At 42.6% G+C, this 13,436-nt stretch overlaps 1 protein-coding gene across 2 annotated transcripts in view; it reads left to right on the top strand.

Annotated features, from left to right (window-relative positions):
• EPHA5 (EPH receptor A5) overlaps positions 1–13,436 on the top strand; it is an 835,947-nt gene that overhangs the window by 226,797 nt on the left and 595,714 nt on the right. For both annotated transcript variants that reach the window (XM_078676244.1, XM_078676243.1), the window contains exon 3: positions 1,226–1,889. In XM_078676244.1, coding sequence (XP_078532370.1) covers positions 1,226–1,889 — 664 coding nt within the window. The remainder of the gene's footprint in view (positions 1–1,225; positions 1,890–13,436) is intronic.

Genomic DNA, 13,436 nt, shown 5'->3' with positions numbered 1-13,436 from the left:
CAGTGTGACTGGGAACAGAAGGTCTAGTTTTATTGTCTGGAAATTCCAGCTAGTAAAACCACTTGGTAAAGGGCTGCATTGCAGCCCAGTCCCGTTCCATGGCCCCTGTCCAAACCTCAGCTAAGGCAACTGCTCAGCAAATGCTCTTCCACCAGATGACATATTCTCCTTCAATCCCTACCCCACATGCTTCTTCATCCCCCTACCCCACACAAGAGGACTCAGAGACATTTTCCATCTGTTGAAGAGCAGCTGGTAAATATCTGCATTAAACCCCTGGCATTGATAATTCCATGTAGAATACCAGCAGAAAAATTTGGGTCTGAACAGTTATTCCCCATTTTGCAAGTCTAACTCATAATTCCAGGGATTCCAGGAAGACACTCCGCCAGTATCAGGACATACAAGAGAACCCACAACTACCATTTCAAAGAGAAAAAAAAACACTCCAGGCGCATGCTTAGAAGGTTATGGTAGAATTCTGTTTTGAGAACTAGAACCAAGGCTAATGAGACCATTAACAAACAGAAAATAGGAGTTGGGGGGTAATATTTGTATAATGGTAATAGGAGAGCTAGTCAAGGGTATAGAAAGGTTAGTGATGGAGAGTTTATATATCATACCATCTGCTAGCTACAATCTGAACTTACCTGAAGTAATGGACATAGTGGAGAAGTGTGGCTCAATGGTTAGAGCAGGCAGACCTTGATGCAGAGCTCTGGCCAGGGACCAGGGTTTGATTCCCGCCTCGGCGGGTCGCCGACTCATTATTTCCCCTGACTGGATATTCTCGCCTCAGTACCTGTTCTGATCATGGGTCCCACGCTGCAACTCTGGGCAATAGCTTGCTTAGTCTCCACAACGGCCCCAAAAGTGCTGGGATGCCTGGCTGCACCTGGGGGGTGCCCAGGAGTAGACATTTCCCAGGAAAGCCAGGAAGGGTTCCTAAGCGGTATACGGACAGCACCGGGACACCTCCGGTGGATGTAGCTGTGCGCTTTACAAATTCCGACATTTACATTTTTACATAGGAGTTGTGATGGTTAGGTCTATGAAATTAAGAAAAATGTGCAAATAATTAATTAATTTTCTTGCAGATATGTTCCACTTGTCTGTAGGATGTGGGAATTATGAGAGTGTTGTCTGCTGAAGTTATGAGAGAAAGTAGAAAACTAGGTTGAGGTTGCTTTAGTAACAATGTGTTTTTTATTCTTTTTCTGCACAGTGGGAGGAAATTGGTGAGGTGGATGAAAATTATGCTCCGATACACACCTATCAAGTGTGCAAAGTAATGGACCTCAACCAGAACAATTGGCTTTTAACCAGTTGGATCTCAAACGAAGGTGCTGCCAGGATCTTCATCGAGCTCAAATTCACTCTCCGGGACTGTAACAGCCTTCCTGGGGGGCTCGGGACCTGCAAGGAAACATTTAACATGTACTATTTTGAATCTGATGATGAGGACGGGAGGAATATCAGAGAAAACCAGTACATCAAGATTGATACTATTGCAGCCGATGAGAGTTTCACTGAGCTCGATTTAGGGGACCGTGTCATGAAGCTCAACACAGAAGTAAGAGATGTGGGACCTCTGACCAAGAAAGGATTTTACCTAGCTTTTCAAGATGTCGGGGCTTGCATTGCACTGGTGTCTGTGCGGGTGTACTATAAAAAGTGCCCCTCCGTGGTACGGAACCTGGCAATCTTTCCAGACACAATTACAGGGTCTGACTCTTCGCAACTTCTGGAAGTATCCGGATTATGCGTGAACAACTCAGTAACGGACGAGCCTCCCAGAATGCACTGCAGCGCTGAGGGAGAGTGGCTAGTTCCAATTGGAAAATGCTTGTGCCAGCCGGGGTATGAAGAGAAAAACGGCACTTGTCAAGGTAAGAATCAAAGTCAACCTATCTAGAAAATTTACTATTTGTGCAAATGCTGAATTTACTTTAATATCTTAACATCTACAGGACCAGGCACATTTTTTTATGTTATAAACCTGTTGCTGTTTCACTTTAAAAAAATGTTGGAATAATTTTACTAGTATTTATAGTGCCTGATTGCATTGATTATGATGAAGACTCATATCTCTCGGTATTGAGAAGCCTTGTTGTTTTCTAGTGTCTTCACAACTGATTTAGAAGGTGGGCAGTAATAGAAAATCCTTCGATTTGAAGGAGAATCTGCTGGTGCTATCTTCTCCTCTAGCTGAATAGAGTGATTGAGGAAATTTCATCAGTGAGTTCTCCTCCAGATTTGGCACTCAGTGTTGAAACGGAAGGATTTTTCATTACCGCCCAAGTTTAGGTGAGGCTGCTAGCAATGAAATGCGACTGATGATCACAATCGACCGCCAACTCCCTCACAGATTTGTATTATTGCTGCCAATAGGCCACACTGTTCTTGCATTGCATTTACGCCAGTATGCTCAGTCACTGCAAACATTCAAACACTTAAAACACATGTGCTTCCGTGTTTGTCACGGTAGCTGAGAAGGCTATGCTTTGTACATTGTCTATCTATCTATCTATCTATCTATCTATCTATCTATCTATCTATCTATCTATCTATCTATCTATCTATCTATCTATCTATCTATCTATCTATCTATCTATCTATCTATCTATCTATGTATCTATCTATCTATCTATCTATCTATCTATTTATCTACGTAGCCACCCACCCATTTCTCTCTCTCTCTCTCTCTCTCTCTATCTAATTTGTTGTGTTGTTGTTGTATAATGCACCAATTAGACATGTTTACTTTCGTTCCACAACTGTGATCTCATTTAGCTAAAAGTGGGTCATTCTAGCATGTTTTGTGTAAGCTTTGCACAGTGCTACAACTCCCTTTGAAAGTGCATGTTCGATAGGGTGCTGATGTAGCTTGGTCGGTGGATTTCTGCATGCGGTTCAAAGACGTTTTTCAAACATGGAGGGGTAAACATCACTTAGTAAGCATGAGGTGTTATGGATAGTTTGAGAATAGGTGCATGCCTACCAAATTAGGAGTGACCAGTAAAGTTGAGATCTGCATAGAGTACATAGGAGGAGTAAAGGTGGGGCCCACCACAGGTGTGTGGTGTATGGAGAACACCAAGAAGTGACAAGAGACGCAAACCCTGGAGGCACTGTTAAGTAACCAGGTTATATATCCTGCGGGGTTCACACAGAACAGACTGCAGCACAATGCCATGGGAACAGTTAAACGAACTAAGTATGTACACCATGTGGAGTTCACATAGAAGAGACAGGGGCATAGCTCTCGGAGACACTGGTTGAATACTCCATGCGATTCCCTTCTAGACGCAGGGTCACAACATTAAGATGGTTAGGCACCCAGGGTAAGCAAGATTACACTAAATGGGATAGGGATTTTTGTTGTAAATGTAACCCTCAGGTACCAACTAAAATTGGCAACTTGAATAGAAACTACACTACATTTTAAAAGTGCAAAATTCACAAACTCCTCCCAGAGGTCAAATTTTGAGGAGGGTTTCATGCCTCAAAAACCTCAGAGTACGTTAAAGGAATGTGCCCTGGTACTGGATTACCTAAATTCACTGGGTGGGGCTAATTTGCATAGGGAATACCATTTAGCACCATATTACATATAATATGAGGGTGGTATTTTGCACAAATTCTTTTTTGCAGCAGTAAGTGCTGTTTAGCAGCAAATAATAATTATGTTTGGGTTCTGTTTACATGTTCAACATATGAACACAGGGCCACATTCACAATTTGTGTTTGTGAACTGAGTATAAATCAGGTGCCCAAAAAATCAACAGAGTAAAGATTCCTTAATTCTGAATCTCAGAATGAGGAATACCAAACATTTGCATATGGTAGTGCGTGTCAGTACTGCAGACAATCCGATAGTAAGGCATTTTGCTCACAGCAATAAAATTGAGCCGGAGGTGTTGGAAAATGGGTGCTAAGGTTCAAACATTTTATGGATTCACGCCTGCGCTGAAAACGCATGTACAATTATTCTTGTAATATGTAGACCGCGTAAGTGCTTTTCCAGGTTGGGAAAGGGATGGAAACCCTCGCTTATTACACAGTGGTGGAGACAGCCTTGGAGGGAAACTATTTCCCCTACGGATATAAAGAAAAAATTGAGTAATGCAAATCTCGGCCAGGAATATTTTAGTAGATTATCTGGTTTGGGAAAATTCCCAGGAGATTTCGGAGTTTATGTACTAAGATGATGCTAAATATTTTTTCACCTCTTTCCAGCGTAAAACCTGTTTTATGCTAGAAAATCACTTGAAAGTAATGCAAAGCGGTGCGTAGCGCCGCTCTGCTTTGCATTGCTTAGCGCCAAGGGGGCGTACCATGGGTGGTGGATGGCCATTTCCATGCAACCACCCAAGGTTTCTGACGCTAAGCCCTATTTACTTAATAAAGTAGACAAGGTTTAGCATCAGAAAATAGCGCCCATTTCAGATAGGTGCTATGAAGGAGAAATGCTTTTATGCCTTCTTTCGTTTCTGACTTGTATGTGCGTTGCACTGCACAGCACACACCCAAGTGGGAAAAGGTTTAAAGTTAGTCAAGTCTACTATTTATTACTAGAAGGGTAACCTTCCAGGACAAAACCTATGCTAGACTCAGGGAAACACCTTGCACTATGGTACCAAGGTGTGTCCAATGCGCACAGATGCACTTTTCTGCACTAGCTTTAGGGAGAGGGGAGAAGAGTGCCTTATTTCTATAAATATCATGGAGTGCAACACAGCATTTGCGGCTGCCGCACTGCGCTGCATGACAAACTAGTAAATCTTGCCCTTATTGTCAGAATATTAAGTACTAAATATTGTGATACCAAAATATTGTAGAATAATATGGATGAGCAAAATATCAACAATGTAAATATATATGTCTAGCATTATTGTGACTTAACTCAACATATATGTACCTGCATGACATGTGACTTCAAGGTACGACGATATGGAGTTAAGAATAGTAAATTTATACTTACCTTTGTTCATTGGCATGTTTGCTACTATATTTTTGCAGTACAATATTCTTATAGTCCATCGTCTAACTTACAACTCCACTGGAGTAAGCTGGAGGAATTATATATAATATGCGTGGAATCTCTGTCTTGCTTAGGTTTCCAGAAATATTCGAGGAGATCCTACTGAAAGAAATGTTGCAATGGAGCTATATAACACACTGCAGCACTATAATTTGTATTATGGTGTTATAAAGTACCTCAATGAAAATTAATACAATTCGGGCATTTTATGGCAAGGGGCCTGGGCTAATTTATGTACCATGCTCTCCTCATGGCAGTATATCTTTGTTTATTCAGTGTCGGGCTTAGAGGACAAACAGCTGGAAAAGTTGTTTGTGGTTAAGGGGAAAGTAAGTGTTAGGATAGAAAGGCCCTCTGCATGGCAATGGACATGCACCCCTTCCCTGAGTGTCCAAACTATACTGATGTCTGGATCCCTAATGATGATTTTTGTTGTCATAGACAAAACCGGATATGCATATGCACCATGACATAGACCTGTCTGATGGAGGGGCGGCCAAATTGCTTTCCTCATAGTGGTGAAAGGCTACTGCCTTCACCAGGAGTTAAGTACCACAAGCACGGTAGTGGCAGCATACCGTGTAGGGTCCAGTAGTAGTGAACAGGTCCCTTTTAACCTGTTTCACTGAAGTGGGGCCTACTGGCTCACTCACTTTTTCAAGTTCATCACGTTGGTGTGAAGTGCTGTGCAGGGCAGAAGTGGTGTATCTGTGCTGGGTGTATGTGTACCTGGGTATGGTGCCAAACAGGCACAATGCAGTACGGAGTAGTGTGTGTATGGTGTATGCATGTGCTGAAGGTGCATGTGCCTGAGAGTGGTATAGTACCTGAAGGATGTAGTGATGTGCAGCACATGCAGGATAAATGGCTGTGCTGGGTGTATGTGTGTCTGTGAGCGCTATAGTACATAAAGGATACAGTGCTGGCTAATGAGTGCATGTGAAATGCACTTGCTGGATGTATGTGTGCCTCTGAACGATATAGCACAAGTGGCATATGGTTCTGCGCAGTGCATGTATGCTGTATGCATGCACTAGGGGCATGTTTGCATGTGGATGGTTCAACACACGGAGAGACAATGTGGAATTAACAAGGACCCCCTGGGTAGTGCTAAAATAGACTCCTAGGGCAGGGTAAACAACTGAGTGCAAAAATTCCTAGGCAGTCAAGGCTTTCAATTGAAATAAACAAGTAAGGGACCCAAAACAAGGACGCTTGAATGGCTGAAAAGACTTATCTAAAATCATAGATTTTTAATAAAAACAACATAATATTAAAAACAACACATGAGTGATGAATCAAGAATAATTCAATTAATTAATACAATACTAACAGTTTACGTATATGCAATACATATCAGAGCATAATACAGTTAAAATTGGAAAAAGAACACCGCTCATGGGGGTGTCCGACAAGAATTATTAATACAGTACTCGACGCGCGTTTCGGCGAATTAACGCCTTCTTCAGGAGCCACAAACAATCTGAAATTATATAAAAAACATAACATAAGATACACTAAAGTAAACGTTTCTAAATGTGGCAATAATCAGACTATTTAAAAAGTACCGAATTTAGCATTTATTACTTGTCTAACATAACAGCCATTACATTGCCCTAAAGTTTGGGTCTACAACCAGATACTTTGTTTATTTTAGGTTCATTGATGGACATATATTGAGAAGATGGTCTGAGAATACGACTCACAAACATTACAACTTGGTTAGGTTATTAATATCAAAAGCAACATTATTAATGAACTTAAACAGACATTAGTCATTTTCCGTTAATGGTACATTGTCTACTTACATCACATAGACCAGGGATTGGTGCGGTCAATACTCAAAAATGGAGGTTGATATTCTGAATTCAATCTGGGCGGGACAAAAATGCATAACGTCATTCCCCTATGGCCTTATTCCCATTTTTAAGAATGAAGGTGAATCAATTGAGCAGGCAAAACGATGTCGATGCAAACAACTGGCGAAGTGCAATATTAAAAACCATTCACACTGACCCGGGATGGCCACAATTGTGATCTAGCTGCTCGATATTTAATTAATTTAGACGAGAGAAGACAGATAGCGGTTGGTGAGAATTACATATTGTACCTGGTAGATAGATATACGTAGTATGTAATCCTAGATGGGATATACTTTCTTTCAGGAAATCATAATAAAATCAGGAAAAGGATGAATCTGTAATAAAGTTTTAAATAGATCTGTATTATTCTCTATGACATATGTCGAGTTCTCCCATTGGATATATATGAGGTGGAATATAATTAATTTTACCTAAAGAGCGACGATTTTAAAATGAAAGTTTCATCTGTCGTGGTGCCAGAACCGATAATCACGGCACGTAGTTGATATGTAGACAATAAGAACTTGATATACCTAAGGTAAATATAATCAAATTACTCATATACCATATTCCACGGTTATTCACATAATATTAAAAATATTCAAATTACATGAAATTGGGAGTTATTTATAGAATAAAAAAAGGTGCGAATTTGAAATAGGGAGAATATAACCTAAAGAACCAAATGCAATGCTCTGCATGGCTCTAAAGTGCGTGCTTTCTAGCTGTGGTAGAACTCCTTGGATAGAACGTAATTTATTCAGGCTGAGGTAGTCCTTACCTTTCATATAAGTAAAGGTACTTAAAGTTGATAGTTTGTTGGGTTAAAACGCTCTTTTCATGCAGATGATGGATTTTCAATTCCAAAGACGGATAAAAACAACCTGCAGTGAAAATACAAAACTATTGTTGGAAATGGCAACTAGACCGAGAGACCTATGACGAGCGACCACAATCTCTACACCATATTATTGTGCTGTTAATTTGCTAAGAGATTCACACGGTAGTCGTCATGCACAAGGCATGAGAAAATATATTATCCGATTCGGTGCAACGAATAAAGCAACCTGCAGGGAACACAGACATTGCTATCGATATTACATCTAGGCTGCACGGCGTCTAAGGAGAGAGGCCGGCATAGCTGCACCAGTTAATTTTATTTAGACGCACCGCTAGGAGACTAACATGGTAACTGACACAGAGCGGGGCCTGGGGCCGGTCTTACCTGGCTGATGTATGATGTACAAAGGGATATATCCTCCGTGGCGCGAAAGGTGTGGCGTGCCGGGTAGCGATCAACAAAACACACGAATGGCAGTGTGTTTAAATATCCTTCCGGGCTGGAACGGGCTACTTAATGGGCGGCGCTGACTTCACTAAGGGCAAGCCAATAGATAAAGACGACAGACTCTGTCGGTAAACCGCTATCATAATTTCTAGACTAATACAGGGGGTATGCCGTCAAGGTCAGTTAGAGTATGGTAGCAATCGGTTCCCAATAAGAGGTAGACCATGGGAAATAGCGCTATAATTAATATGTAATGAAAAAAGAAGAATAAGAAAATAATAATATAAAAATATAAAAATAATTGATTAAAATGAGAAATAAAAAGGGGAATGTATGGAACCTAGAGATTGAATACCTGGGAGGAAAATTAGTATCTGACTATAGGGAGTCTGATTAGAGGATTGCCACTATATAAGGCCGGTTCTGAAAAGACACTGATGGAACCAAGGTTCTATAGTGGCAAGGGATTTATCTATTAAGGACTCTAACAGATTTATAGTAGCCTCATGATGTGACAATTTTAAGTAATAGCATTTTCCCAGGGGATGTCAGAATTCAATCCCTTTTTGAAAGTGCCAAGTGAGAATATCCAAAAGACTTCACGCTTCTTGCGGGCAGTGTTGCCACCCAAGTTTGCTGCAAGTCTGATTTTTTCAATAATGCACCATTTAAAATCATCTGGGGTGTGGTTTTTTTCCTGGAAATGTTTAACCAGGGGTGCTGTAGTTTTGTGAGTCCGAATAGCTGAACGATGTTCGGTCAGTCTTACTTGTATGGATCTCGACGTTTCGCCAACATATCCCAGTTGGCAAGGGCATATGATAAAATAGATGCAATTGGCAGTCTTGCAGTTCCACATATCGCTAGCATCGACATGACATCCATTGTGCTCAAAAGACTCACCTTGCATAATACTGGAACAAGATTTGCAGGAAGAGCATTTGACCGTACCTCTCACTGGAAGGTTGTTTCTAATGGACCTGTGAACAAATTCAGAGGTAGCACAGTTGGTAGTGAAACGTGAATGTACAATTAAATCTTTAAGGTTTTTGTTGCGTTTAAAGGCAAACAATGGTTTTTCAAATTTAACTTGAGATGTGGGGTTAGAGTTCAAGATGTGCCAGTTGGTGTTCACAATATGTTTAACCGTATTGTCTAAGGTAGAATGTTTGGTCACACAGACTAACTGTTTATTTGGTTTGGGAACCTTTTTTCTGAGCAGTGAATCTCGATCGTAAAATCTTGCTCGTTTGAATGACTCTCTCACTAGCCTATGTGGGTAGCCTCTGTTTAAGAATTTCTGGCGCATGATGTTGGCTTGACACCCCCATGAGCGGTGTTCTTTTTCCAATTTTAACTGTATTATGCTCTGATATGTATTGCATATACGTAAATTGTTAGTATTGTATTAATTAATTGAATTATTCTTGATTCATCACTCATGTGTTGTTTTTAATATTATGTTGTTTTTATTAAAAATCTATGATTTTAGATAAGTCTTTTCAGCCATTCAAGCGTCCTTGTTTTGGGTCCCTTACTTGTTTATTTCAATTGAAAGCCTTGACTGCCTAGGAATTTTTGCACTCAACACACGGAGAGTCCTGGGTTCCATTTTGAGAGACCCAGGTATGCATGGTGAAACATGGAGTGGAGGTAGAGAGATCCCCCAGACAGATTTGTAATTTGGATGGGGCACACAGTGGGGTGGGCTGTGTACTTCAAAGGGTGCTCTTTGATTCAGTAAGAGGACACAAGAAAGGGGCCTTGGCACATCTCAGGAAGCAGATGGGGTTAATACGAGAATCATAAAGAGATGGGCTGGGAGCCCTGGGATAACCTTTTGATGTACGTATCACTACTTTGGCTGACATCCAGGTGTGAACTCTAGTCGCTCCCATGGACTGTGTTGTGGGACTATTAGCCTTGGAGACATCCCTGCTGTGGCAGACTGCTTTTCAAGAGGCAGTAGAGGACTAAAAGACTCAGACTCTAAATCACATTTGGTGTCTGGAAACTATAAGAAGAGGAGCTTGGGACACCAAAAATTGCCATCTGCCAAGCAGCTAGACGGGCTGTGTGAGGAGGGGAAGCTCTGCAAGACTTCTACCCGTGACCAGGACTGGGGGCCAAGGCCTGCTAGTCTCGCTGCTGTGTAAGAGACATCACACAGGGAAGGTTGAATGGCGGAAGAACAAAATCCCTAACCCCTGCATGCCTAGATAGCGCGGTCTGAATAACGACTGCGTCTTAACCATGCCTTGCTTTATCACGCAAGCCTTTACCATGAATTTTCGTGGTAAAGTCATGCATGGTAATGGGGTATGCATGGCTAAGGTCACCACACCCCCCCCCTAACTGTCCTAAGGTACAAACACCCCCACCTCCTCCCACCCTGAGGTGCAAATACCCCTACCCCCTCCCAACGCCCAAGCTGTGCCCTCCCGCTGCAGTAATGCCTAAAACCCTGTCCCTTAACCCTGTCCCTTAACCTGACCCTGGCCAACCCTGACCCAGCTGTAAGAACTTCCCCGCCCGCCCTCCCCTAAGCCCTAAAAACTACCCTGACTACCCATTCCACTCCCCCTGCCCTGAGGCCTAGTACCCTAACCCCTAATTTAAAAATAGAAACTACCCCAACACTCACCCAGCCCTAAAAACTACTCTGACCCCCCAGCCCTGAAAACATGCCCCACCCATCAGCACTGAAAACTAGTCCCACCCCCAGCCCTGAAAACTAGCCCCAATCACCCCAGCCCCGAAAACGACCTCCAACCCCTAGCCCAGAAAACTACCCGGACACACCCCATCCTAGAAAACTACCCCTGACCCACCCCTGCCCACAAAACAACCCCGACCCCCATCTCACTAAAGTACCCTGACCCACCCTTAGCCCCACTTAAAACAACCCAGCCCACAAAACAAACGCCAACCCCCATCCCCCAAAGTATCCCAATCCACACCCTAGTCCCACTTAAAACAACCCTGACCCACCCCAGCCCACAAAACAAGCCTTGACCGCCGCACCCCACAAACGTACCCCGCCACACCCTCCAGCCCCACTTACCTCACAGCAGATCTCTCCCTGCATCCATCCATCCACAAGCCCCACCGCACATTGCCTTAACCACGCGTGGTTAAGGCATATGCGTGGTTAAGACATGCGTGGTAGGGCTTGCGTAGTAGGAACACTCATGGTTCAGACGTCGGTGTTCCGACTGTTCCCCCCCCAGGGAAAAAAAGACCTCCTGCCATGGAGCCTGGGGCACCAGCATCTGCAAGTTTTCAAAGAGCAGTGTGCCCTTTGAGGAAGGGGACCGCTGTGAAGGGACTGATGTCTAGTGGGGACCCCTGTTGAGTGGACTGCCTGTGTGAGGAAAGGGCACCGATTGGGTAATTGACATCCTGCAGGACTAAGTTGAGGACCCCCGTATGCCAGGAGAGGGCCACCGTGAGGATAGCAGTGGTAAAGACTGCCACACAGTAAGGGCTGAAGCCTTGTGCGGTCGTGGTGCAGCAACCTTGTATGCAAGAAGTAGTCACCAAGGTGTAAGACTGCTGTGCAGTAAGGGCCAAACCCTTCCACAGTGTTGCACAGTGGAATGGGATGGACACAGTGATGAAGCATGCCACCAAGGGGTAACCCTGGTGGGTGAGGATTTTACATAAAAACATTGTCTTGTCCATTGGAGGGTTAGTTTTTCCTAGGCACTGCTGGGTTCTTGTTAAGTTAGTTTAGAATCTTTTTGGGAAGACAAACCCAGTATATCCTCTCTGTCCCCCCCTTTTTTTTGATACTTGGAAAGAAAACCACCAGAGAAACACTAGATCACCGACCTCTGGAAGGACTGCTTAATTGTGTGTGTATTTTGTATTGTTCCTTTGTGGGTCACGGTAGAAATAAAATACTTCTCTTTTGTTATAAAAGTTAGTGTTTGGCTGGACAATTATTTATTGCTGCTGCTTTGCTCATTTTGAGTTATGAGCCCATGTTCACTAATCTGTATCCACGCCTTCCTCCCGAGAGAGTCTTGGACTGCTCGGACCACGCAACCCTTAGAGTGCAGAAGGGGTACTTGGCCCAGATACTCGGGATCCATAGTAAGTGAGGCCCCGGGACATCAGGAGTGAAAGGCCTTAACCCCCACGGTTGGGCCCAGTAACCCCTGTTTGTCCCGTGGCCTTTGGAAAGGGGTTCTGATAATGAGATTTTTGAAAACTATAAAGCTTGAAAATGTATTATTTCGTATTGTTCAGATCCCTATTTCTATTGGGAGAATCAGCTTCAGGTTTTATTTTTAGCATTTAAAGGCTTACCCAGGCAGAGTTTTCCAATGATCCATACCAACCTCGAGTCTACCTGTTCCTCCACAGACAGCGGCTTCTTTGTATGCGCTGTATTCCCTTCAGAGACTTCTAAATAAATTACATATGGCGTTTATCAACTGATGGAACGTGCTGTAATTTGCAGTGTAATTGTTAGTGCATTGTCGCGCTCTAATTTGCACTTCAATTTTAAATTCCTTAAAAGGCAGCATGCTAGAAGACATAAATGGAGATAACGCAGAGACTGAAAGGTCATTTTCGGCAATCTGCACTGGCTGGTGCTCTTTCGAACACTCACTTTAATTGAAAGTTAATCATGCGAACATCCTTATAATTTAAAAATATTGTTTTCACAACCACTGTGAGGCAACGTGCCATTTCCCACTTGAGCATCTGTCAATGAAGTTTCTGGGAAGTAAGTTTTAACCTGAATGAACTGTCCATGTCGTCCTGATTCTGTAGGGAGGGATTTGATGAGGAAGCTAACTGGAAGTTTTAAATGCACAGCAATGTTTCTGGATCGCATTCCTCTTTTTCTGGAGCATTTCAAGAGTAACTTTCAGGAAACATCTACTGCTCCTTTTACATAATTTTTCTTTTCTAATCACTTGAATGGAGAATTTCAATGTATGCTCTAACATTTTCCTTTTCACCTCCTCAGCCATTCTTAGTGTCTCTGGGGGAGCATCTGATGAAATGGCCATAGTGGAAAGCTAGTTTCCTCAATTACATATCCACAATTGGGGATGATTCTGAGTAAGAATTTTCAGCAAGAAGGAAACAATTTGTATTACACGTTAGGGACAGAGGAACTAAAAATGTATGATCAAATGGAGAAAAAAACAAGGTCTGCGGATTACGCTGATGTGCTTGCACATGCACTAGAAGATTTAGACAGCTTTTTCACACCATCAGTATG

Source organism: Lissotriton helveticus, chromosome 2_1, assembly GCF_964261635.1.
Source record: "Lissotriton helveticus chromosome 2_1, aLisHel1.1, whole genome shotgun sequence".
NCBI classification, from domain to species: Eukaryota; Metazoa; Chordata; class Amphibia; order Caudata; family Salamandridae; genus Lissotriton; species Lissotriton helveticus.
This window is presented reverse-complemented; position numbering and strand designations above follow the sequence as displayed.